We start from the raw sequence: 27,253 nt of genomic DNA, 5'->3' as shown, positions 1-27,253 counted from the left end.
CTCAGCCCCAAGCCAGCCAGCTCCAATATCCCCTTGCTCAGTACCTGTACCAGCCAATTTAATGTGACCACCCCTCGTCCGGAAAAATCTCTCATCCGGAACAGGCCAGGTCCCGAGGGTTCCGGATAAGGGAGGTTTAACCTCTACACGTACCACCTTTCCACCCATTAACCACGAGAGGGGGAAAATCTAGCCCGTATATCACCCTTTCTCAGAGTTCTCAAACTCTCCAGTAGTTTAACCTGAAAGATGAAGGGTAAGGAACGTCTCAATTGTGCTTCATTCAGTAACAATTGTCCAGCAGATGTGCGTGGCTCTTAAATTTAAAACAATCGCTAAGGAAGGGTTCCTGTCTCATTCCCATTCTGAGCGAAATAAACTTGACAAAAACTCCCTTGTATATTAAAGTTTAACTGATGAATAAAGGAGTTGATAGGGTAGATCGGGAGAAACCATTTCCTCTGGGTGGGGGGGGAGCCCAGAACAGGGGGGGCGTCACCTTAAAATTAGAGCCAGGCCATTCAGGGGTGATGTCAGGAAACACTTCTTCACACAAGGGGCAGTGGGAATCGGGAACTCTCTCCCAACAAAGGCTGTGGGTGCTGGGGACCAATTGAAAATGTCAAAACTGAGAATTTTTGTTGGGTAAGGGTATTAAGGGTTACGGAACCAAGGTGGTAGATGGAGTCAAGGTACAGATCCGCCCACGATCGCATTGAATGGTGGAACAGTCCCGAGGGGCTGAATGGCCTCCTCCTGTTCCTGTGTAACAGGCTCGAGGGGCTGAATGGGCCTCCTCCTGTTTCTGTGTAACAGGCTCGAGGGGCTGAATGGGCCTCCTCCTGTTCCTGTGTAACAGGCTTGAGGGGCTGAATGGCCTCCTCCTGTTCCTGTGTAACAGGCTCGAGGGGCTGAATGGGCCTCCTCCTGTTTCTGTGTAACAGGCTCGAGGGGCTGAATGGTCTCCTCCTGTTCCTGTGTAACAGGCTCGAGGGGCTGAATGGCCTCCTCCTGTTTCTGTGTAACAGGCTCGAGGGGCTGAATGGTCTCCTCCTGTTCCTGTGTAACAGGCTCGAGGGGCTGAATGGCCTCCTCCTGTTCCTATGTAACAGGCTCGAGGGGCTGAATGGACCTCCTCCTGTTCCTGTGTAACAGGCTCAAGGGGCTGAATGGACCTCCTGTTCCTGTGTAACAGGCTTGAGGGGCTGAATGACCTCCTCCTGTTCCTGTGTAACAGGCTCGAGGGGCTGAATGGCCTCCTCCTGTTCCTGTGTAACAGGCTCGAGGGGCTGAATGGGCCTCCTCCTGTTTCTGTGTAACAGGCTCGAGGGGCTGAATGGGCCTCCTCCTGTTCCTGTGTAACAGGCTCGAGGGGCTGAATGGCCTTCTCCTGTTCCTGTGTAACAGGCTCGAGGGGCTGAATGGGCCTCCTCCTGTTCCTATGTAACAGGCTCGAGGGGCTGAATGGCCTCCTCCTGTTCCTGTGTAACAGGCTCGAGGGGCTGAATGGCCTCCTCCTGTTCCTGTGTAACAGGCTCGAGGGGCTGAATGGCCTCCTCCTGTTCCTGTGTAACAGGCTCGAGGGACTGAATGGCCTCCTCCTGTTCCTGTGTAACAGGCTCGAGGGGCTGAATGGCCTCCTCCTGTTCCTGTGTAACAGGCTCGAGGGGCTGAATGAGCCTCCTCCTGTTCCTGTGTAACAGGCTCGAGGGGCTGAATGGGCCTCCTCCTGTTCCTGTGTAACAGGCTCGAGGGGCTGAATGGACCTCCTCCTGTTCCTGTGTAACAGGCTCGAGGGGCTGAATGGGCCTCCTCCTGTTCCTGTGTAACAGGCTCGAGGGGCTGAATGGACCTCCTCCTGTTCCTGTGTAAGCCATAACACAGTGGGATAAAGTAATCTTTCACAGTTTAAAATGCGAGCACTCTACAGCCGTCAGCATTCGATGTTTTGGTCAGTGCAGATTGTAAAGATAAATCTGTGGCTTTGGCTTCGAAGTGTGTTGTAAGTGTAGAAGGTTTCAGAAAGTTTCACCAACAAATGCACACTGCCGGTGTACAGCCACATGTTCGGCTTCAGGCACTTCCAAAAACCGGCTTTGGGGAGTTTGCTTCGCGAAGAAAGATGAAAGTTTCCATTGTTTATTTGAACAAAATACACATGTGCCCTGTTCCTCGTGTTACCTCTGTTGTGGTTGGCATGTGTTCACTGAGCACTTGCCTTCAACCACTTCTGTTACTGTTGCTGCTTCTGCGTTTTGCAACACAACTTTAACAACGGGAGCCTGGCAGCGATACTAAATGATATTCTCGTCTCATTTCAAACACTTCACTCAAAACAGCAGAGAGAAGAATTTGATATGAGAGCATGAAGCAGTGTGAAGATAATATCGTTCGGCAATGTGTCTCCAAATATCCTGGCAGTGCAACAGAATTGAAAAGCAGAGAAGTTGTACGAAACCTGTATCGAAGCTTGGTTTGACCGCACTTGGAGCACTGCGCACAGTTCTGGTCTCCATTTTTGTTCAAAAGACCATCTTCGTAGGCGGTCCCTCGAACGAGGATGACTTGCTTCCACACGAGTTCACAGATGTTTCAATAAAGGACCCGATGTTCCAGATCCTGAACTCCAGTTGAGGGGGCGGAAGATACCTGTGGGTGGGTTTGTTTTAACGTGGGGTGACCGTTGCACACCAGCCACCACACGGGCTTGACAGAGCGAGGTCTTGGTCCAGTGGCAAGGGTTAACCAGGACGACTGGAGACCTGCTCTGCTGCACGCACCTAGTGCACACATATATCGCACAGTGTGGGCTGGGCCCGTGCTGCCCCTCGGCCCTCGGCTCCCCTGGGCCCCGTACCCTCATTGGCCGCACCTTCCCCCACGATGTTCCAGGGCCGGCGGTGTTCTCACACAGGTCGGGGCGGCTCACGATGTCAAAGATATAGAGGCACTGGGGAAGGTGCAGAGAAGATTCGCAAGGATGATACCAGAACTGAGAGGTTATACCCGTCGGGGAAGACTGAACAAGCTGGGGCACTCTGCTGCAGAAAAGAGAAAGGTGAGGGGTGACCTGATGGAGGCCTTTCAGGTTATGAAAGGGTTTGCGAGGGTGGATGTATGGAGGATGTTTCTACTTGTGGCGATCTTGGGGAGGTTAGATCTCCGTGGGGGGAGGTTTGGATCTCTGAGGATGGGAGGACGAGATCGCTGGGGGAATAGATCGCTGGGAGGGTGTGGTGGTGGGGGAGGAGTATTGTAGTTTACACCTCGCCGACATACCTTCGGCATAAAACCTCCGTTTTTCAGACAGTGTGCAGCTCCGGTGGTATGTTGGTGGTCTGTGACCAATGTCGGACCTTTGGGGTCAGTAGGGTGCTCCGTGTGGGCAACGCCCGGCGGTATGTCGCTGGTGAATTTCCCGCTGGGCGGTATGTGGGTATTTTTTGATCAATTTGGCGATGGTGGGCGATCCGCGGACGGTATGTCCACCAATTTCAGGCCCCAACTGTGCATTCAGGTTCTACGGGGAAGGGAACCTATCTAGTTAGCCTGAGTTTGACACCAGTCTTACACTCTAAATGCCCCTTGAAGTGGCCTAGCAAGTTACAAAGTATTTACAGCCCAGAAACAGACCATTGGGCCCACCGCTCCGTGCCGGGGTTTATGCCCCACCGCTCCGTGCCGGGGTTTATGCCCCACCGCTCCGTGCCGGGGTTTATGCCCCACCGCTCCGTGCCGGGGTTTATGCCCCACCGCTCCGTGCCGGGGTTTATGCCCCACTGCTCCGTGCCGGGGTTTATGCTCCACACCAGCCCCCTCCCACCCCTCTCCATCTCACCCTATCCCCATATCCTTCTATTCCTTTCTCCCCCATGTGTTTATCCAGCTTCCCCTTAAATACATCGATACTATTCACCTCAACCCCTCCCTGTGGCAGCGAGTTCCACATTCTCACCCCTCTCTGGGTAAAGAAGTTTCTCCTGAATTCCCCATTGGATTTATTAGTGACTGTCTTATATTGATGGCCCCGAGTTCTGGTCTCCCCCACAGGGGGAAACATCTCCTCTATGTCTACCCTATCGAACCCTCTTCATAATTTTAAAGACCTCTATCGGGACATCCCTCAGGCTTCTCTATTCTAGAGTAAAGAGCCCCAGGCTGTTCAATCTTTCCTGATCGTTCTGGTGTCGTCCTCATGAGTCTTACACAACCAAGGTGGGTAGATGGAGTTAAGATACAGATCAGCCATGATCTCGTTGAATGACGGAACAGGCTGAAGGGGCTGAATGGCCTCCTCCTGTTCCTGTGTTCCTGCCTTTATAAGTGCATTATGTTTCTGCACTAATATCGGAAGCATTTGACAGAGTATTTAGTATCTGCCCCCATGTGGCTATTATCAACTCCTGGATATCATGAGGTACTATTAAACTTGAGAACCAATTTTTGGGTTCAGTGGAAGCCAGGCTTTTCTTAAACCTCATTCCAGGAAAAGACATGTGCATTAACTTACATCATTGTTAATAAACAATTAAGATATGGTGTCTGCTGGAATGTATTATGATATTTTTAACGAGGGGGATTCAGCAAGAATATGTCTGGAGTTTTCCGGATAAATCTGGGGTCGTTCGACCTTGATGGGCATCTGCTACTAATTTCCAATTTCACGCATTAACCAGAATCGTTTGTGCTGCACAATTATTCTGAGAATTTTTGGAAGCAAAGCGCACAGTTCTTTATGTATTTAAGGTTTGATAAAGAACAGCGTGGTGCTGTGAAACAAAACACTTGCATTTATATAGCGCCTTTCACGACCACCAGATGTCCGAAAGCGCTTTACAGCCAATGACGTACTTTTGGAGTGTAGTCACTGTTGTAATGTAGGAAACACGGCAGCCAATTTGTGCACAGCAAGCTCCCACACACAGCAATGTGATAATGACCAGAGAATCTGTTTCTGTTATGTTGATTAAATATTGGCCCCAGGACATCAGGGATAACTCCCCTGTTCTTCTTCAAAATAGTGGCCATGGGATCTTTTATGTGCACCCGAGAGAGCAGGAGGGACCTGGTTTAACGTCTCATCAGAAAGACTGCACCTCCGACAGTGCAGCACTCCCTCAGTACCGCCCCTCCGACAGTACTGCCCCTCCGACAGTGCAGCATTCCCTCAGTACTCCTCCTCCGACAGTGCGGCGCTTCCTCAGTACTGCCCCTCCAACAGTGCAGCACTCCCTCAGTACTGCCCCTCCGACAGTGCGGCACTCCCTCAGCACTGCACTGGGAGTGTCAGCCTAGATTTATGTGCTCGAGTCCCTGGAGTGGGACTTAAACCCACAACCTTTCTGACTCGGAGGCGAGGGTGCTGCCCACTGAGCCCCGGCTGGCAGTAAGTGCCACTTTAACTCTCTTGTATAATGCAGGCTGATAGTTGCAGGAATTTAAAGGTTTATATTCAGCTGGTCGCAACAGACCGCTATAACAATTGTAGCGGGCCTTTGCTGGTCACTCTACCACATGCCAGTTGTTGCTTGGCCATGTGAGGAAGCCTCTCGATCAAGTTGCCAAACAGCAGGGAACTTCCCCAACAATTACTTTAAAATGAGATAATGATCGGAGTGTATCACAGATAACAATGCTTTCTCCAAGTTCTTGATTTGAAGCAATGGTTGCCATGGGATCAGGCTTCACATGCAGTGAATCGTCTGTATCCTGTTACTGTCATTGTAAAATTATCTCCTCATCCATGTGTCCAGAGTCGACTAAACTAAGGTTCTCCTGGCCAGTCTCCTACTTCCACCCTCCATAAACTTCAGCACATCCCAAACTCTGCTGCCCCGTGTCCTAACTCACACCCAGTCCCGCTCACCCATCACCCCCTGTGCTCACTGCCCCGTGTCCTAACTCGCACCCAGTCCCGCTCACCTATCACCCTCTGTGCTCACTGCCCCGTGTCCTAACTCACACCAAGTCCCACTCACCCATCACCCACTGTGCATCATCGCCAGGGCTATAGTAATTCCCGCCCTCCTGTATGGCTCCGAGACGGGGACCATATACAGCAGACATCTCAAGTCGCTGGAGAAATACCACCAATGATGTCTCCCCAAAATCCTGCAAATCCCCTGGGAGGACAGACGTATCAGTGTTACTGTCCTCGATCAGGCCAACATCCCCAGCATCAAAGCACTGACCACACTTGATCAGCTCCGCTGGGCAGGGCACATTGTCCACATGCCCCGACACAAGACTCCCAAAGCAAGCGCTCTACTTGGAACTCCTATACGGGCAAGCGAGCCCCAGGTGGGCAGAGGAAATGTTACAAGGACACCCTCAAAGCCTCCCTGATAAAGTGCAACATCCCCACCGACACCTGAGAGTCCCTGGCCAAAGACCGCCCGAAGTGGAGGAAGTGCATCCGGGAGGGCGCTGAGCACCTCGAGTCTTGTCGCCGAGAGCATGCAGAAACCAAGCGCAGGCAGCGGAAGGAGCGTGCGGCAAACCTGTCCCACCCTCCCCTTCCCTCAACCACTGTCTGTCCCACCTGTAACAGGGACTGTGGTTCTCGTATTGGACTGTTCAGTCACCTGAGAACTCACTGTTAGAGTGGAAACATAGAAACAGAAAATAGGTGCAGGAGTAGGCCATTCGGCCCTCCGAGCCTGCACCACCATTCAATATGATCATGGCTGATCATTCCCTCAGTCCCCCTTTCCTGCTTTCTCTCCATACCCCTTGATCCCTTTAGCCGTAAGGGCCACATCTAACTCCCTTTTGAATATATCCAATGAACTGGCCTCAACAACTTTCTGCGGTAGAGAATTCCACAGGTTCACAATTCTCTGAGTGAAGAAGTTTCTCCTCATCTCGGTCCTAAATGGCTTACCCCATATCCTTATACTGTGACCCCTGGTTCTGGACTTCCCCAACATCGGGAACATTCTTCCTGCATCTAACCTGTCTAACCCCGTCAGAATTTTAAATGTTTCTATTGTGTTCCTGACACAGATGAGGCTGCACACAGGGAGGTTAAAGTAACAGTGACCTCAGTCTTTATTAAGACACTCCAGTGTGAGGAACAGGCCTTAGGGGCCGGCTTATATACAGTGCTCCCAAGGGATGCTGGGATCCCTTGGGACTTCAGGGGATGCGCTCCCTGATGGCGGAACATGGGAGTGCATGCTTTACAGATACACAACATCACTCCCCCCACAAAGTCAAAGTGAAAACTATTTACAAGGTGAGGCGGTCGGGAGCCTTTCTTTCCCTGGTGGACCGCCTCGGTACAAATGTCTGTTCTGGTGTGTTGGCTGTGCCCTCGCTGGGCTGGTGTGTTGTTGGCCCTGCAGGGCTGCTGGGTGAGCCTGGCCTTGCTGGGCTGTTGGGCGTGATGGGTTCGATTTCCTGGTCTGGCGTGGTGTCGTTGATCCTTTGGGTGTGTGTTGTGGGCTCGAAAAAGGTGGTGTCTGCTGTGGGTTGTTCAGGGCAGTCTGTGAACCGCAGCCTCGTTTGGTCCAGGTGCTTTCTGCAAATTTGTCCATTGTCTAGTTTGACTACAAACACCCTATTCCCTTCTTTAGCTATCACTGTGCCCGCGATCCACTTGGGACCATGTCCATAGTTTAGCACAGACACAGGGTCATTCAGATCAATTTCCCGTGACACAGTGGCACGACCATCGTTTACATTTTGTTGCTGTCGCCTGCTCTCTACCTGATCATGCAGGTTGGGGTGAACCAGCGAGAGTCTGGTTTTAAGTGTCCTTTTCATGAGTAGTTCAGCCGGGGGCACCCCTGTGAGCGAGTGGGGTCTCGTACGGTAGCTGAGCAGTACTCGGGACAGGCGGGTTTGGAGTGAGCCTTCTGTGACTCGTTTAAGGCTCTGTTTGATTGTTTGTACTGCCCGCTCTGCCTGCCCATTGGAGGCTGGTTTAAACGGGGCCGAGGTGACATGTTTGATCCCATTGCGGGTCATGAATTCTTTTAATTCGTCACTCGTGAAATATGGCCCGTTGTCGCTGACCAGTATGTCAGGCAGGCCATGGGTGGCAAACATGGCCCTCAGGCTTTCAATGGTGGCGGTGGCGGTGCTTCCCGACATTATTTCACATTCAATCCATTTTGAAAAAGCATCCACCACCACCAGGAACATTTTACCGAGAAACGGGCCGCATAGTCGACATGGATCCTCGAACATGGTCTGGAGGGCCAGGACCACAAACTTAGTGGTGCCTCTCTGGGCGCGTTGCTCAACTGAGCACATACGCTGCATTGTCGTACACAGGACTCGATACCGGGCCACCACACGTGGGATCTGGCTATCGCTTTCATCATTACTATACCCGGGTGTGTGCTGTGGAGATCTGAGATGAACGTCTCCCTGCCCTTTTTGGGTAGCACTACGCGGTTACCCCACAACAGGCAGTCTGCCTGAATGGACAGCTCGTCCTTTCGCTGCTGGAACGGCTTGATTAGCTCTTGCATTTCAACGGGGATGCTGGCCCAGCTCCCATGTAGTACACAGTTTTATACTCGGGACAGCAGAGGATCTTGGCTGGTTCAAGTCCTAAACTGGTGGGCCGTGACAGGTGATTTATCATTTTCAAACGCTTCTATGACCATCAACAAGTCTGCGGGCTGCGCCACCATCAACAAGTTTGCAGGCTGCGCCATTTCCACCCCCGTGGTGGGCAATGGTAGCCGACTGAGAGCATCCGCACAGTTCTCGGTGCCTGGCTCGTGGCGGATGGTATAGTTATACGCTGATAGCGCGAGTGTCCACCTTTGTATGTGGGCTGAGGCATTAGTATTTATCCCCTTGTTTTCAGCGAACAGGGATATGAGGGGCTTGTGATCGGTTTCCAGCTCAAATTTGAGGCCAAACAGATACTGATGCATTTTCTTTACCCCGAACACACACGCTAATGCCTCTTTCTCAATCATGCAGTAGGCCCTCTCGGCCTTAGACAAGCTCCTGGAGGCATAGGCGACAGGTTACAACTTCCCCGCAACGTTAGCTTGTTGTAACACACACACGACTCCGTACGACGACGCATCACATGCTAGCACAAGTCTTTTACACGGGTTATACAATACAAGCAGCTTGTTGGAGCATAAAATGTTTCTGGCTTTATCAAAAGCAATTACTTGTTTTTTTCCCCATACCCAGTTCTCACCTTTACGCAATAACACATGTAGGGGCTCTAAGAGGGTGCTTAACCCCAGTAGGAAGTTACCAAAATAGTTGAGGAGTCCCAGGAACGACCGCAGCTCCGTGACGTTCTGTGGCCTGGGCACATTCCTGATAGCCTCTGTCTTGGCGTCTGTGGGCCGAATGCCGTCTGCCGCGATCTTTCTCCCAAAACTCCACTTCTGTTGCCATGAAGACGCATTTCGACCTCTTCAGCCGCAGCGCTACGCGATCCAGTCGCTGGAGGACCTCCTCCAGGTTTTGTAGGTGCTCGACGGTGTCCTGACCCGTGACCAATATGTCGTCCTGAAAGACCACTGTGCGTGGTACCGACTTGAGTAGGCTCTCCATACATGTTTCTCTGGAAGATCGCTGCAGCCGACCAAATTCCAAAGGGGCATCTGTTGTAGATGAACAGTCCCTTGTGCGTGTTGATGCAGGTGAGGCCCTTCGAAGACTCCTCCAGCTCCTGCGTCATGTAGGCCGAAGTCAGGTCGAGCTTGGTGAACGTCTTGCCTCCTGCCAGCGTCGCAAATAGGTCGTCTGCCTTAGGTAGCGGGTATTGGTCCTGTAGCGAGAAACGATTAATAGTTACTTTATAATCGCCGCAAATCCTGACCAGTGCCATCACTTTCGAGTACTGGAACAATCGGGCTGGCCCACTCGCTGAATTCCACTGGGGAGATGATGCCTCGCGTTGCAGCCTGTCCAGCTCGATTTCCACTCTCTCCCTCATCATGTGAGGCACCGCTCGCGCCTTGTGGTGAATGGGTCGTGCCTCTGGGACCAAGTGAATCAGCACCTTCACCCCGGAAAAGTTTCCAATGCCTGGCTCAAAAATGAAGGAAATTTGTTAAGAACCTGGGTACATGAGGCCTCATCGACATGTGATAGCGCTCGGATGTCATCCCAGTTCCAGCGGATTTTGCCCAGCCAGCTCCTTCCAAGCAGTGTGGGGCCATCGCCCGGGACAATCCAGAGTGGCAGTTCGTGCACCGTGCCCTCGTAGGTGACTTTGACCATGCCGCTGCCCAGGAAAGTGATAAGCTCTTTGGTGTACGTTCTCAGTTTCGTGTGGATGAGACTCAGGGCTGGTCTGAGTGCCTTGTTGTACCACAGTCTCTCAAACATCTTTTGAGGAACAGGCTTTAGGGGCCGGCTTATATACAGTGCTCCCAAGGGATGCTGAGATCCCTTGGGACTTCAGGGGATGAGCTCCCTGGTGGCAGAACATGGGAGTACATGCTTTACAGATACATAACAGTTTCTATGAGATACCCTCTCATCCTTCTGAACTCCAGTGAATACAGGCCCAGTCGATCCAGTCTCTCCTCATAGATCAGTCCTGCCATCCCGGAATCAGCACGCCTTCCTCGATTTCGAAGGACTATGATATGATCATGATGCTCGCTGACCTACATTGGCTCCCAGTCCTCCAACGCCTAAAAAATGGTCACAGTCTTATCCCTGTGTTCCAATCGCTCCATGGCTACCGAAGTTTTAATTTGCCAGTTTCAGTTGTAATATATTTGCTTCATGGGTTCTTTGCTTAAGAATTCATAGCAACACATTGCTATTAAGAACTATTTGGTTTATTAACAAAGGTTTAACAATCACCAGTTCACATTACCAGTTCATCCACCAGGCTCACAACTGCATACCTCATCGTGGATGAGCTAGACCCAATGGACTGGGGTTTTATTGAGTCTTGTGAACATCACCTGACTGGCTAAGCCACTCACAGTGCAATAGCTCTATAACTATTTTGATAAAACTATGAAGCCGAGGGCCCCCTTATTACAGGGACACTGGAACCCACAAATTAACATTAAATCTTTTTGAACCTTAAACGGTCAAATTACAATTCTGTTCCCTGTTGTGATGATGCACTCCTGTCCCTCTGGCGCCCACCTCTGGCTGAAGGCCGCGAGCGTACCGGTGGACCCCGCGTGCTCCATCTCCAGGGACACCCTGGCTCGGATGTAACCGCGGAAGAAAGGCAGGCAGTCGGGCTGAATGACCCCCTCGACCGCCCGCTGCCTGGACCGGCTGATGGCCCCCTTGGCCAGGCCCAGGAGCAGTCCTATGAGGAGGCCCTCGGACCTGCCCGCTCCCCTCCGCACAGGGTGCCCAAAGATCAGGAGTGTGGGACTGAAGTGCAGCCAGAAATTGAGGAGCAGCCCCTTCAAATATTAGAAGAGGGGTTACAAACTCGCACACTGTACATACACGTGGAACACGGACTCCTCCAGACCACAGAAATTGCAGGCGGCCTGGGAGTCCGTGAACTGACTTAAAAACCGATTGCACGGGACTGCTCCGTGCAACACCCTCCCGGCCAAGAACCCCAATAGATAAAGGGAGGACTCCCGCGTCGCAAGAAACAGCTCCACAAGCCTCTGGGTATGTTCACAAGTGCGTGCATCACGCAGATCTCCAACCCCAGCCCATCCACTCGCACAAGAGTTGAGAAACGTCTTACAATCAGGCGTTTGGCTAATATTGCACGCCAGATTGACAGTACATGCTGCAAGTCAACAAATGGCCTTGTGAGATGGCCAGCACTGTTCCCCCTGAGGTGTGCAGGCCGCGATCACAAGGTCCCGCAAAGGCGCTCACCAGCTGCTGCCACTGGAAGCCAGGCCACACAGCGCCCGCGCAGCCGATGTTAACGGGCGCGCGCAGCGGGAAAGTGATTGGAGGGAACGCTGATCGGAAGTGCGGCAAAAAATAGTTCTGCTTATTTAAAGTTACCCCACAACCTGGTATGCCTGAACCAACAACAATACCTTGCATTTATATAGCGCCTTCAAACATTGTAAAACGTCCCAAGGTGCCTCGCAGGAGACATTATCAATCACAATTTGACACCGAGCCGCTTCAGCAGCTATTGGGACAGGGGCTTGGTCAAAGAGGGAGGTTTTAAGGAGCGTCTTAAAGCAGGAGAGAGAGGTAGAGAGGCGGAGAGGTTTAGGGAGGGAATTCCAGAGCTTGGGGCCCAGGCAGCTGAAGGCACGGATACCAATGGTGGAGCGATTACAATCAGGGGATGCTCAAGAGGCCAGAATTGGAGGAGCGCAGATATCTCAGGGGGGGGTTGGAAGAGGTTACAGAGATAGGGAGGGAGCGAGGCCACGGAGGGATTTGAATATAAGGATGAGAATTTTTAAATCCATACGTTGCCGAACCTGGTCTGGTTTTGTGACATTGCCCCGTACAGCTCTACTCTCATTGGATGATAGTCCTCCACTACGAGAATGCAACCCAATTTCCTGTCGAACGCGTTATCTGATCACCAACCTCACAGGATGAAATCTTACCCAATCACAAGACTGTATAGAATCAGAGACATTTAGGGCACAGAAGGAGGCCATTTCGGCCCATCGTGTCCGTGTGGCCGACCAAGAGCTACCCAGCCTAATCCCACTTTCCAGCTCTGGGTCCATAGCCCTGTAGCTTACGGCACTTCAGGTGCACATCCAAGCACTTTTTAAATATGGTGAGAGTTTCTGGATTTCCCGTAGGTTCCTGAAGGTTCATACAAACTGAAGTGAGGGCCGGAGGACTGCATTCTCCCCTTGTAAAATTCCCATGTCAAAGCTATGACCTGTACACAATATATTGGAAGAATCATGCCTCTGGAGTGCACTGCCTGAAAGGGCGGTGGGAGCAGATTCAACAGCAACTCATGAAAAGGGAGTTGGATGAATACTTGAAGGAGAAAATCTTTCAGGACTGTGGGGAACGAGCTGGGAGTGGGGCTGATTGGATCGTTCTGTCACAGAGCCGGAACAGGAACGATGGGCTGAATGGCCCCCTCCTGGGCTGTACGATTCTTTGACTTTCAACTATGGATAGGTTGCACAAGGAATCACATGGGGATAATTAAACATTGATTATGCAAAGTTTGAAACTGAAGGAAAACATTTGTGAAGAGTGTCGGGAAATGAATAGTTTAATCTATTCCACGCATATGCGTGCCATTGTTCTTATGTTGCTTTCAAATTGCAATTTAAATACTTCCAGATCTTTCATAAATGGTTCCAAATCTTTGGGTCATTTGAGCAGCTTCTCCCGAATACATTTGCCTGGGACAAATGCTGGATTTTAATCGCGCTTGGGACCGTTCCTTTGTGGCCAGTAGTTCCTTCGCCATTTGTATATGAACACACGGGCTGTGTCAATTCCGACGCAGGGCAGCCGGGGGTTGCTGTTCAACGCCATTGTTTAATTACACAGGATATACGGCGCAGAAACAGGCCATTCGGCCCAACTAGTCCATGCCGGCTCCACTGCATGTTTGGTAACGGGAGCATCCTGTGTGAGCCTGCGCGTTCCTGTCTTGGGTGAGGTGGGCACTGGGCTTCAAACACAACACAAGTGGTTGTTTACCTTACACAGAATCTCAGAAACTTACAGCACGGGAGGAGGCCGTTCGGCCCATCGTGTCCGCACCGGCCGACCAAGAGCTATCTCGCCTAATCCCACTTTCCAGCTCTCAGTCCGTAGCATAAGAACATAAGAATTAGGAACAGGAGTAGGCCATCTGGCCCCTCGAGCCTGCTCCGCCATTCAACAAGATCATGGCTGATCTGGCCGTGGACTCAGCTCCACTTACCCGCCCGCTCCCCGTAACCCTTAATTCCCTTATTGGTTAAAAAATACTGTAGGTTACGGCACTTCAAGTGCACATCCAGCTACTTTTTAAATGTGGTGAGGGTCTCTGCCTCTACCACCCTTTCAGGCCGAGAGTTCCAGACCCCCCATGGTACAGCTCAACTCATTTAGTTGTCAACCTGCTTCACTGAAAACACAGGAACAGGAGTGGGCCATTCTCGCCTGTTCCGTCATTCCATTACACCATGGGCTGACCTGTATCTTGAGTCCATCGATCCGGCTCGGTTCTGTAATCCTTAATACCCTTACCTGACGCAAATTTATCAATCTCAGCTTTGAAATTTTCAATTGACCCCCCAGACTCAACAGCTTTTTGGGGGAGAGAGTTCCCGATTCCCACTGCCCTTTGTGTGAAGATGTGTTTTCTGATTTTAAGGTGACGCCCCCCTTGTTCTGGATTCCACCCCACCAAAGCAAATAGTTTCTCTCTATCTATTAAATACTTTAATCATCTTAAACACCTCAATTAGTGTCACCACTTCAGGGCCCAGAAATCCCTGCCCTCCCCTGGTCCGATCGGACTTTCTACGGACTCGGCAAGGCATCAGAAAAGTCGGTTTTCGGCGGGCAATGCGCACGCGCTGGAAACGGTCTTTTCCGATCTGTCACGTTTCTGGCTTGACAGATCTCCCGCATCTCGGGGAGAAGGACGTTCCCACGGCAGAGACTGGGCGATTTGCCCATCTCTTGCCCTTCGAATGTCCTTAAAACTCTTGCGCCTGGTAACAGCAGGCGCATAGCCTACTTTTACCAGCGTAAGAGTTTAAAAACATATCAAAAACATATTAAACTAAAATTTAAAAACACATATTTATGTTAAAAACTCTGCCCGCTCAGGTAATTTTATTTTAAACCATAATTAAAACTTTTTTTTAAAAATCGGCAAATATTCTTTTTTCAAAAACATTTCGGTCAACTTTATAATTTCCATGGTGTATTTATGTGAGGTGGGTTTTTTTTAATGTTTTATGTAGTGTTTGTGTGTTTGGGGGTGTTTCTCATTCATAGTGATCGGAATTTCGGACTTACCAAACTCCTATTACTATGAGTGAGAACATACTTTACCTGATTGGCTGCCCAGAGCCATGTGACTGCAGCTCCAGCCCTGTGCACATCCCGACGTGCACGTGCTGCAATGCGCAGTCAGTGGCAGCCTCAGGACCGGGATCTCGCGCGGGCGCAGCAGGAACGGGTAGACATCCATCTTTTTTCCAGAATCCAGTCGAACGCCCGCGGGAAGGAAAAACTGGGATTTCTGGGCCAAAATTCTAAACTTAAGGGAACACAAGCCATGTCTTTGCAATCAATCTCTCTTCTACTACCTCTCCTTAGACAGTCCCTCAGAGTTGAGGAAGACTTGCTTCCACACTAAAAGTGAGTTCTCAGGTGACTGAAGAGTCCAATGCGGGACCTACAGTCCCTGTCACAGGTGGGACAGACAGTGGTTGAGGGAAGGGGTGGGTGGGACTGGTTTGCCGCACGCTCCTTCCGCTGTTGACACTTGGTTTCTACATGCTCTCGGCGACGAGACTCGAGGTGCTCAGCGCCCTCCCGGATGCACTTCCTCCACTTAGGGCGGTCTTTGGCCAGGGACTCCCAGGTGTCGGTGGGGATGTTGCACTTTATCAGGGAGGCTTTGCAGGTGTCCTTGTAACGTTTCCTCTGCCCACCTGGGGCTCGCTTGCCATGAAGGAGTTCCAAGTAGAGCGCTTGCTTTGGGAGTCTCGTGTCGGGCTTGCTTGCAGACAATGTGGCCTGCCCAGCGGAGCTGGTCGAGTGTGGTCAGTGCTTTGATGCTGGGGATGTTGGCCTGATCGAGGACAGTAACATTGGTGCTTCTGTCCTCCCAGGGGATTTGCAGGATCTTGCGGAGGAAGTGCTGGTGGTACTTCTCCGGTGCTTTGAGATGTGTTATATATAGTCCACATAATTGAACTTTCTTAACCCCAGCATCATTCTGGTGCGAACTTTACACAAATTCAATAAAATGCAGTGTACATGTTAAAACAATGTATATTTTTGAATGATGGAGTGTTAAGATCCGCGAACTTGATCAATATTTTCTCGTTTGTTGCAGGGTTTCCCAGGAGATATTGGTTTACCGGGTCCGAATGGGCCACCAGGTCCAAAGGTAGGTTGACATATAAACCGTTGTCTGTTTTTAGAGAGTGCTGGAAATCTCAGCGGGTCAGGCAGCGACTGTGGAGAGAGAAACAGAGTTAACGTTTCAGGTCGAGTGACCCTCCGTCAGAACTGGAAGGTGTTAAAGATGTGACAGGATTTAAGCAAATACAGAGGCAGGACCAAGGAATGAACTGAAGAGCCTTGTCTGTGAAGTAAAGAAACAAAAGATAGAAACATGAAAAATAGATGCAGGAGTAGGCCATTCGGCCCTTCTAGCCTGCACCGCCATTCAATGAGTTCATTGCTGAACATGCAACTTCAGTACCCCCTTCCTGCTTTCTCACCATACCCCTTGATCCCCTTAGTAGTCAGGACTACATCTAACTCTTTTTTGAATAAAGTTAGTGAATTGGCCTCAACAACTTTCTGTGGTAGAGAATTCCACAGGTTCACCACTCTCTGGGTGAAGAAGTTCCTCCTCATCTCGGTCCTAAATGGCTTACCCCTTATCCTTAGACTGTGACCCCTGGTTCTGGACTTCCCCAACATTGGGAACATTCTTCCTGCATCTAACCTGTCTAAAGATGGGTTCAGAGGAGGTGTAAATGGTCACTGCGGAATAGCTGAGGGGGAGGGAAGCACGGTAAATCCGGTGACGGTTGTCGTGGCCCGGCAATGCGGCGGGAGAAAGGTGGGAGGGGGGGGGGGTTTGGCGGGAGAGATCATGTGACGACACCTCCAGGAATCCACCCAAGCAGAGTTGGCAACCCTCCATCAGGCAGAACCGCACCTGCCTGCTTTGATCTCCCCATGACCCCTTCCAAGATTCCACGGCGCGATGGTTGGCATGTTGGTGATGGGCGGGGCGCCCGCCCAGTGTTAGCGTGGGGAGATCGAGCGACACCCTGAACCTTCGAAAGGGGGAGGCCGACATAGCCTGTTGGACCACAAACACAAAGCAAAGATAGTCATCTTCTACTTTCTGCTGCTCCAATTCGCTTTGGGCCCATTGGTCCTGCTGGGATCAATTGCTGCTCGATTCTGTCAGCGTGAGGCCCCCGAGCTGCCCAGAACAGCACCGCGGCCTGCTCCCTTGGCCGATTGGAAATGCGTTCTGATTATTGCTGTTCCCTTTTTACAAGCCCCCGTTATTTCTTGGTTTATACTCAGGAAGGCCAGTGGAATCTTGGCCTTTATTGCAAAGGAGATGGAGTATAAAAGCAGGGAAGTCTTGCTACAGCTATACAGGGTATTGGTGAGGCCACACCTGGAATACTGCGTGCAGTTTTGGTTTCCATATTTACGAAAGGATATACTTGCTTTGGAGGCAGTTCAGAGAAGGTTCACTCGGTTGATTCCGGGGATGAGGGGGTTGACTTATGAGGAAAGGTTGAGGAGGTTGGGCCTCTACTCATCAGAGTTCAGAAGAATGAGAGGTGATCTTATCGAAACGTATAAGATTATGAGAGGGCTTGACAAGGTGGATGCAGAGAGGATGTTTCCACTGATGGGGGAGACTAGAACTAGAGGGCATGATCTTAGAATAAGGGGCTGCCCATTTAAAACTGAGATGAGGAGAAATTTCTTCTCTCAGAGGGTTGTAAATCTGTGGAATTTGCTGCCTCAGAGAGCTGTGGAAGCTGGGTCAATGAATAAATTTAAGACAGAAATAGACAGTTTCTTTACTGATAAGGGAATAAGGGGTTATGGGGAGCGGGCGGGGAAGAGGAGCTGAGTCCATGATCATATTAAATGGCGGAGCAGGCTCGAGGGGCCGTATGGCCTACTCCTGCTCCTATTTCTTATGTTCTTATTGTCCGGCAAGATTGCCGGGGTAGCCAACGTACATCCCCGGACACGCCCAACTGCAGCCCAGGTGTGGCCCGGACACGGTTCCTGTTGGTGAAGCAACCACTTGCCGTGTTATTGCCCAACATCAATCCCGCCACATATTATACTGGCCTTTCTCTTTTCCTACGTTGTACTCACGGTGCAGGGATTGGAGGGAGCACTCCACTTGGACATCTCTTGGGCATGGCAAAGGAAAAGTATTTGTCTTCATAATGGACCCAACCATAACAGCGAGAACATAGGAACTAGGAGCAGGCTCCTCGAGCCCTTCGAGCCTGCTCTGCCATTCAATGAGATCATGGCTGATCTTCACCTCAACTCCAATTTCCCGCCCGATCCCCATATCCCTTGATTTTCCTAGACTCCATAAATCTATCGACCTCAGCCTTGAATATACTCAACAGCCCTCTGGGGCAGAGAATTCCAAAGATTCACCATCCTCTGAGTGAAGAAATTCCTCCTCATCCCAATGAGGCTGCCCCATGTTATCAATATCTCTGTCATGGGACCACTGTGCCTTGGCGTACACGTTTATTATGTTAGTTTTTACGGTATCATCATAGGCAGTCTCTCGGAATCGAGGAAGACTTGCTTGCACTCTAAAAGTGAGTTCTCAGGTGACTGTGCAGTCCAACACGAGAGCCACAGTCTCTGTCACAAGTGGGACAGACAGTGGTTGAAGGAAAGGGGAGGGTGGGACTGGTTTGCCGCACGCTCCTTCCGCTGCCTGCGCTTGATTTCTGCATGCTCTCGGTGACCAGACTCAAGGTGCTCAGCATCCTCCCGGATGCACTTCCTCCACTTAGGGCGGTCTTTGGCCAGGGACTCCCAGGTGTCAGTGGGGATGTTGCACTTTATCAGGGAGGCTTTGAGGGTGTCCTTGTAACGTTTCCTCTGCCCACCCTTGGGCTCGCTTGCCGTGAAGGAGTTCCGAGTAGAGCGCTTGCTTTAGGTGGTAGCTTGTGCCTCACAAGCGCAGAATTCCTTGCTCCTGAAGCTTGGCTTATGAAGGTAATTTTCTTTGTAGAATTCCACTTATTTTTGTTAAGCCGCTTCCACTTTAAAAAAAAATGTTAATGGTTTTTTTTTTCCGTGTGGAACTATTTAGGGAGTTCTGGGCGACAGAGGACCGCTGGGGCCATGTGGATCCAAGGGACAAGAGGTAGGCACAAGAGAGTCCGCCAAGAGTGATCAGCAGTACGTTAATCTCCCAAACTGCGCTACCCATATTTGACCCTTGTCAAAAGTCCAATTTGTCAAATCAATTGAAGAGTTCATGTTCACATCAAGCAAACGCCTGGTGTGCCTCATTAACTCTGTGATGGCAAGAAAGACTTGCATTTCTATAGCGCCTTTCACGAGCTGAGGATGTCCCATAGAGCTTTACAGCCAATGAAGTACTTTTGAAGTGTAATGTGGGAAACGTGGCAGCCAATTTGTCCCATAAACAGCAGTGTGATAATTGTAATGTATTTGCTTCATGGGTTCTTTGCTGAAGAATTCATACCAACACATTGCTATTAAGAACTAGTTGGTTTACTTGGCAAAGGTTTAACAATCACACTACACATTACCGGTTCATCCACTCGGCTCACAACTGCATACCTCATCGTGGATGACCTAGACCCAACGGACTGGGGTTTTATTGAGTTTTGTGAACATCATGTGACTGGCTAAGCCACTCACAGATCTTTGAGCATCCTCACAGGTGTATAGATGACAAGAATGACCAGATATTCTGCTTTGGTGATGTTGTTTGAGGGTTAAGTATTGGCTTCAGGACACCGGGGATAACTCCACTGCTCTATCCTTCGGAATGTGGTGCTATGGGATCTTTTATGTCCACTTTGAGCGAGCAGACGGGGCTTCGGTTTAATGGGCAAATCTAGCAAATCTACCAACAGCAAGCGCGTACAAATGCCGGGAAGGCTGAGGGCGGGGTGCTGTTTGCGGGAAGCTATCAGTGGAGTGGCGTAAATCGAGCACAACTTGTGGAGATTCGCACCTGACGGTATAACTCCTCATCCCCTGACCTCGCCAAATGGCCAGTGGTCACCGTCAATTGTCCAGCACGATACCGGCCAATACCTTTCATTCTAATGTCCGCTGTGCCTGCTTCCGATCACAGACACCGTCATCTCTAACATGCTTGCAAATTTTCACCTTGTTCAATAGGGCGAGGAAGGTCCACTGGGGCCTCCAGGAAGCCATGGACCACTGGTAAGTTTTAAACCTTAGCATTGCAATATCTCTCCGGGATTGTACGCATATGTCCCACAGCACCACTGGGTAGTGGCACTCACCGTAGAGATTGCGTGAGCATCCTGCATGGTTACTTCTCTAACTAAAAGACCGCCCGGGGAAAATATAATGCATCTTTTCCATCACAGCACTTTTCGTGCAGTCGTACATAAGGGGCAGGTCTCCTTTTAGGGATAATGGGGCATTTCATTCTGGCCCTTTTGCTGAAAGCATACTGTCATGAATGAAAGACATACCGATGGTCTGTTTAAGTGTGCATGTTGCTATAATGCACGCCAACAGTTCTAAAACTGTCATAACAAGCAAGGAGAAGGGATCATGTTTCCCATCAATGTTGCAGGTGTTTATGGCAGTGGGTTGACATGTTTGGCAAGGTTCCTCTGCTTGACACACGTGGGCTGCACGCCTCTAGTCCTGGATGTCGAAGGGGCGCTCACAGAACTGGCGTGTAGCTTGAATGCAGAAACTGCCAAAACAATTATCCAATTTAAAACCACGCACCCACAGCGAGGGTTGCCATCGAAGCGTGTTGTTCCGCCTTGATGTGCTTGGAATTAACACACGCAGTTTTAATTGAGATGCAAAGGCATGTTGCATGTCTAACACGTCATTCATTTTCAGGAAGCCAACACAGCACCATTTCTGAGCAGCTGTAAGAAGTTAAATCTGATGCCGGCAACCATACATTGGGCTCAATTTTCCCCAGTATTTGCGCTGTTTATTTTGGAGTGGGCTGCTTTTTTTTGGCCTAACCTAAAAATCCACAGTTTCCCCAATCAATTTGCACCAGTGTAACTCAGTTAGTTACGAATTTTTTAGGTCAGTTTTTTTTCAGCCAAAGGGGGCGTAACCAGCCACCTGCGCCACCTACTGGCCATTTAGGGAAGTTTGGCCAGCTGAGAGTTACTCCAGTTCTGATTAGGCCAGCGTATGTGGTCTCTACAGATAAACCTTCCCTCGAGTTAAGGAAATCGGCGCAGCAAATGCCCGGACACACTGAAAGAATTGAAAAACACATAGCAGCAACTTACCTCCAACCCCGCCCAAACGCAGTCCGGTCCCATTCTCGGTCCCCACACACAATCCGGTCCCATTCTCGGTCCCCACACACAGTCCGGTCCCATTCTCGGTCCCCACACACAGTCCGGTCCCATTCTCGGTCCCCACACACAGTCCGGTCCCATTCTCGGTCCCCACACACAGTCCGGTCCCATTCTCGGCCCCCGGTTCACACAGTCCGGTCCCATTCTCGGTCCCCACACACAGTCCGGTCCCATTCTCCGTCCCCACACACAGTCCGGTCCCATTCTCGGTCCCCACACACAGTCCGGTCCCATTCTCGGTCCCCACACACAGTCCGGTCCCATTCTCGGTCCCCACACACAGTCCGGTCCCATTCTCGGTCCCCACACACAGTCCGGTCCCATTCTCGGCCCCCACACACAGTCTGGTCCCATTCTCAGTCCCCACACACACAGTCCGGTCCCATTCTCGGTTCCCACACACAGTCCGGTCCCATTCTCGGTCCCCGGTTCACACAGTCCGGTCCCATTCTCAGTCCCCACACACACAGTCCGGTCCCATTCTCGGTCCCCACACACAGTCCGGTCCCATTCTCGGTCCCCACACACAGTCCGGTCCCATTCTCGGTCCACACACACAGTCCGGTCCCATTCTCAGTCCGAGAGAGAGATAGAGAGAAGACCAGAGGTAATGTGTTGGGAGCTGGCTGTATGCTTCACTTTGCAGCCTCAGCTCGCAGTGTGTCCCTGGTTACCATGGCAACCCGATCTTTTTGGCACAGATCAAGGCTCCACCCCTCCCTCTGGGTTAGGCCAGGCCAAAATGAAGAGATCCAACGGGGAAACTTACGACACTTTTTTTGGGGGGGCTACTTGGGCTCCGACGGGATTGGACAGGTTAGACGCGGGAAGAATGTTCCCAATGTTGGGGAAGTCCAGAACCAGGGGTCATAGCCTAAGGATAAGGGATAAGCCATTTAGGACCGAGATGAGGAGAAACTTCTTCACTCAGAGAATTGTGAACCTGTGGAATTCTCTACCACAGAAAGTTGTTGAGGCCAGTTCGTTAGATATATTCAAAAGGGAGTTAGATATGGCTCTTACGGCTAAAGGGATCAAGGGGTATGGAGAGAAAGCAGGAATGGGGTACTGAGGTGAATGATCAGCCATGATCTTATTGAATGGTGGTGCAGGCTCGAAGTGTCGAATGGCCTACTCCTGCACCTATTTTTTATGTTTTTATGTTTCTATGCTCTGAGTAGTTGCAGAAATATTGATAAAAAAAGAGGGGGGTGAGATCGCCCTGCACCCCGATTGGGGGCGGTAACCACTCAGGGGGCAGGACTTTCTGCGCCCAGCACAGAAATCCCAGCCCCACTGTTGAATTTGGCATATCCCCCCCCCAAAGGAAGCAGAACGCAATCTCGCCCGTTCCCCTTCCTTCGGGGATGGATGTTCCGCGCAGTGCTGACGCGATTCAATGCCCCCCCTTCCCCTTCGCTTAAATGGGGAGGGCCGCTGCGCACTCTGCAAGGCCTCTGACGGCCTCCGCTGGGCTCCCAGGGCAGCCCGGCACCCAAGACGGAGCGCCGAGCTGCTCGATGGCGGCCGGGACCACGCTAGGGCCACCATCGTGGAGCCGACCCGAGAATCAGCCGACAATAAAAGATGGTGGCCCGGGACTCTGGCGCCCCTCTCCCCCAACCCCCACTTTAACTAGCGTCCCGAGAGCTCCCGGGCAATTTCCCAGGAGGCTGTAGTACCCCTCCACCCATCCCCCGGGCGAAAAGCCCCCAGGAGGCACTGGCGGGCCTCTAAAAATGGGTTCAATTTCGCCCCCAAAATATGTGTACCACGGGGTGTGGTTGAGATGCATAGCATTGGTAGCTTCAAGGGGAAGCTGGATAAACACATGGGGGAGAAAAGAATAGAAGGATATGGGGATGGGGTGAGATGGAAAGGGGTGGGAGGGGGCTGGTGTGGAGCATAAACCCCGGCACGGAGCGGTGGGGCATAAACCCCGGCACGGAGCGGTGGGGCATAAACCCCGGCACGGAGCGGTGGGGCATAAACCCCGGCACGGAGCGGTGGGGCATAAACCCCGGCACGGAGCGGTGGGGCATAAACCCCGGCACGGAGCGGTGGGACATAAACCCCGGCACGGAGCGGTGGGGCATAAACCCCGGCACGGAGCGCTGGGCCCAATGGCCTGGAATATAGACAGTTAAGGGGCGATTATATTGAGGTTTTTAGGATTTTGAAAGGAATGGACAAGGTCGACAGAGAGAAACCTTTCCCGCTGGTTGGGGGGAATCAGGGACAGGAGAGACATAACCTTAAAATCAGAGCCAGGCCGTTCGGGAGAGAAGTTGGGAAACACTTTTTCACACAAAGGGTGCTACAAGTGTGGAACTCTCTCCCACAAAAAGCAATAGATGCTGGCTCAGTTAATGATGTTAAAACTGAGACCGATAGAGTTTTGCTGGCCAAGGGTATTAAGGGATATGGAGCCAAGGAGGGTAAATGGAGTCAGGACACAGATCAGCCAAGATCACACTGAGTGGCAGAACAGGCTCGAGGGGCTGAATGGGCCTCCTCCTGTTCCTGTGTAACAGGCTCGAGGGGCTGAATGGCCTCCTCCTGTTCCTGTGTAACAGGCTCGAGGGGCTGAATGGTCTCCTCCTGTTCCTGTGTAACAGGCTCGAGGGGCTGAATGGCCTCCTGTTCCTGTGTAACAGGCTCGAAGGGCTGAATGGCCTCCTCCTGTTCCTGTGTAACAGGCTCGAGGGGCTGAATGGGCCTCCTCCTGTTCCTGTGTAACAGGCTCGAGGGGCTGAATGGGCCTCCTCCTGTTCCTGTGTAACAGGCTCGAGGGGCTGAATGGTCTCCTCCTGTTCCTGTGTAACAGGCTCGAGGGGCTGAATGGCCTCCTGTTCCTGTGTAACAGGCTCGAAGGGCTGAATGGCCTCCTCCTGTTCCTGTGTAACAGGCTCGAGGGGCTGAATGGGCCTCCTCCTGTTCCTGTGTAACAGGCTCGAGGGGCTGAATGGGCCTCCTCCTGTTCCTGTGTAACAGGCTCGAGGGGCTGAATGGCCTCCTCCTGTTCCTGTGTAACAGGCTCGAGGGGCTGAATGGGCCTCCTCCTGTTCCTGTGTAACAGGCTCGAGGGGCTGAATGGCCTCCTCCTGTTCCTGTGTAACAGGCTCGAGGGGCGGAATGGGCCTCCTCCTGTTCCTGTATAACAGGCTCGAGGGGCTGAATGGTCTCCTCCTGTTCCTGTGTAACAGGCTCGAGGGGCTGAATGGCCTCCTCCTGTTCCTGTGTAACGGGCTCGAGGGGCTGAATGGGCCTCCTCCTGTTCCTGTGTAACAGGCTCGAGGGGCTGAATGGGCCTCCTCCTGTTCCTGTGTAACAGGCTCGAGGGGCTGAATGGGCCTCCTCCTGTTCCTGTGTAACAGGCTCGAGGGGCTGAATGGGCCTCCTCCTGTTCCTATGTAACAGGCTCGAGGGGCTGAATGGGCCTCCTCCTGTTCCTGTGTAACAGGCTCGAGGGGCTGAATGGCCTCCTCCTGTTCCTGTGTAACAGGCTCGAGGGGCTGAATGGTCTCCTCCTGTTCCTGTGTAACAGGCTCGAGGGGCTGAATGGGCCTCCTACTGTTCCTGTGTAACAGGCTCGAGGGGCTGAATGGGCCTCCTCCTGTTCCTGTGTAACAGGCTCGAGGGGCTGAATGGCCTCCTCCTGTTCCTGTGTAACAGGCTCGAGGGGCTGAATGGTCTCCTCCTGTTCCTGTGTAACAGGCTCGAGGGGCTGAATGGGCCTCCTACTGTTCCTGTGTAACAGGCTCGGGGGGCTGAATGGGCCTCCTCCTGTTCCTGTGCTCCAATGCTGTAAATATGATGTCACTGTGGGTGGTCATTGAAATAATTATGTTTGAGCAACGTATTTCTTTCTTTTTAGGGAAGACCAGGTCGCAAAGGTTATCCCGGAGAGTTTGGACTCGAAGGCATTAAGGTAATCGTTACGTCCTTTTACCGCGACAGACTTCATTCCCGCTGTCTGTCTGTGCGCCCGACAGGTACACTGCAGTTTCGTGGCGGTAAAACGACCAGTGCTGTTTCATCGATAGCTGGATGGAATGATTTAATTCCATGTCAGCGCAACAATTTTGCATCGCTAATGATAAATATTTTGTGCCCTTATTCTGATCATACAGGGCGAGCAAGGAGACTTGGGCCTCATTGGGAAGGTTGGAGAACTGGTAGGTTTGATACTGTTTCAAATTCAGTTTGTTGTAAATGCCTGGGAGGTTTTAGCGTGTGCACTGCAGTTAGATTCTGCTCTCGCTGAACCACATTGGCTCCCAGTTAAGCAACGCCTCGATTTCAAAATTCTCATCCTGGTCTTCAAATCCCTCCATGGCCTTCGCCCCTCCCTATCTCTGATCTCCTCCGGGCCCCACAACCCGGCCTTCCTGCCCCCACCCCCGAGATATCTGCATTCCTCTAATTCTGCCCTCTTGAGCATCGCTGATTATAATCGCTCCACCATCGGTGGCCGTGTCTTCTGTTGCCTGGGCCCCAAGCTCTGGAACTCCCTCCCTAAACCTCTCCGCCTCTCTACCTAACCCTACCCCTAACCCTAAATCCTTAAAACCTACCTCTTTGACCAAGTCCTGCCCTGATCTCTCCTTATGGTGAGATCGGTGTTAAATCTTTTATCTTATAACACTCCTGCGAAGCCTTGGGACATACGAATACTAGTTGTTGTTAGATTTAAGTTTTGAATGTCATAAAACCGAGCGCCTGTAAATTTTCTGTCATCAGTGATAATAGTTCCTTTGCTGCACCATTTGGGACATGTGTGGCCCCATGGTACTGCACATATCAAATGATCCTAATGAGGATAAAATGAGCCACATAGCTACGTGGGTACATCCACACTTGTGCAGAGCGTATTTAAGCTTTAGGAATCCTATAACAACATTACTATATTTTTTGTTTTGCTGAGGAAAGTTGGATTGAAGCCATTTTTGCCCAAATTGCACGTTTCAATGGCCCATACCCTATTTGCTGACGATCCCAGAACTGTGCAGCTTTCCCCTGCAGAGCTGCCACAGGCCTCCTTTGCATCAACCACAGAGAGTGCCAATGGCAACGGTCCTCCCAAGGTTCTGACTGCATGCAAGGGGGTCGGTTACGATCATAGAAACATAGAAAATAGGTGCAGGAGTAGGCCATTCGGCCCTTCGAGCCTGCACCGCCATTCAATAAGATCATGGCTGATCATTCACCTCAGTACCCCTTTCCTGCTTTCTCTCCATACCCCTTGATCCCCCGAGTAGTAAGGACTACATCTAACTCCCTTTTGAATATATTTAGTGAATTGGCCTCAACTACTTTCTGTGGGAGAGAATTCCACAGGTTCACCACTCTCTGGGTGAAGAAGTTTCTCCTCATCTCGGTCCCAAATGACTTACCCCTTATCCTTAGACTGTGTCCCCTGGTTCTGGACTTCCCCAACATTGCAGCGGATTGGCTCACACAGTGCTGTCAATAAACACTCTGATTAGGATCAGCTGTTAAAGATGGAGATGAGAAGCTCCTGATAGCGAGGAGGCCGAGAACCTTTCAAAACCTTTCTGCAGATTGTGACAGTGTTGGAGCACTGGCAGATGTTTGAATACAGTCCCCCCCTCCCCTCCCCTCCCCTCCCCACCCACCCCCCCTTTACACAATGTTGGGGTGCGGGAGCCAGGTGTAGCATTTTCCCTCGGGCATTTATTCTGGTGCTTTTTCTCGCTGTGATCTGAGGGCCAGAGTTGCAGGACTTGGCTGGCTCCTCACACAGCATGGAAGGGCCATGGGACCAAGGTGGATGGTGCACCAGGCCAGCCTAGTCTCACCCCGTTCCATAGCACGGTGCTCTGAAGGGGTTGACAGGAGCCCGGGCACCCTGCTGCTGTCCCAAGAGGAGCTGAGTCTCCTGGGTAGCTTGGTCAGTGAACGATACAGCACAGAAAGAGGCCATTCGGCCCATCGAGCCTGTGCCGGCTCGGTGACAGAGCGATCCAATTAGTCCCACTCCCCGCTCTTTCCCCACAGCCCGGCACATCTTTCCCCTTCAAGTATTG

The 27,253-nt window shown here is 51.4% G+C and overlaps 1 protein-coding gene across 1 annotated transcript in view; it reads left to right on the top strand.

The window, feature by feature from the left end:
• The window catches only part of LOC139268363 (collagen alpha-1(XXIV) chain), a 420,125-nt gene that overhangs the window by 210,426 nt on the left and 182,446 nt on the right, over nt 1-27,253 (top strand). The window contains exons 19-23 of the mRNA XM_070886436.1: nt 15,941-15,994; nt 18,947-19,000; nt 20,014-20,058; nt 25,081-25,134; nt 25,337-25,381. Of these exons, the coding sequence (XP_070742537.1) occupies nt 15,941-15,994; nt 18,947-19,000; nt 20,014-20,058; nt 25,081-25,134; nt 25,337-25,381 (252 nt within the window). The remainder of the gene's footprint in view (nt 1-15,940; nt 15,995-18,946; nt 19,001-20,013; nt 20,059-25,080; nt 25,135-25,336; nt 25,382-27,253) is intronic.

This window comes from Pristiophorus japonicus, chromosome 8 (genome assembly GCF_044704955.1).
Source record: "Pristiophorus japonicus isolate sPriJap1 chromosome 8, sPriJap1.hap1, whole genome shotgun sequence".
In the NCBI taxonomy this organism is placed as follows: Eukaryota; Metazoa; Chordata; class Chondrichthyes; family Pristiophoridae; genus Pristiophorus; species Pristiophorus japonicus.
This window is presented reverse-complemented; position numbering and strand designations above follow the sequence as displayed.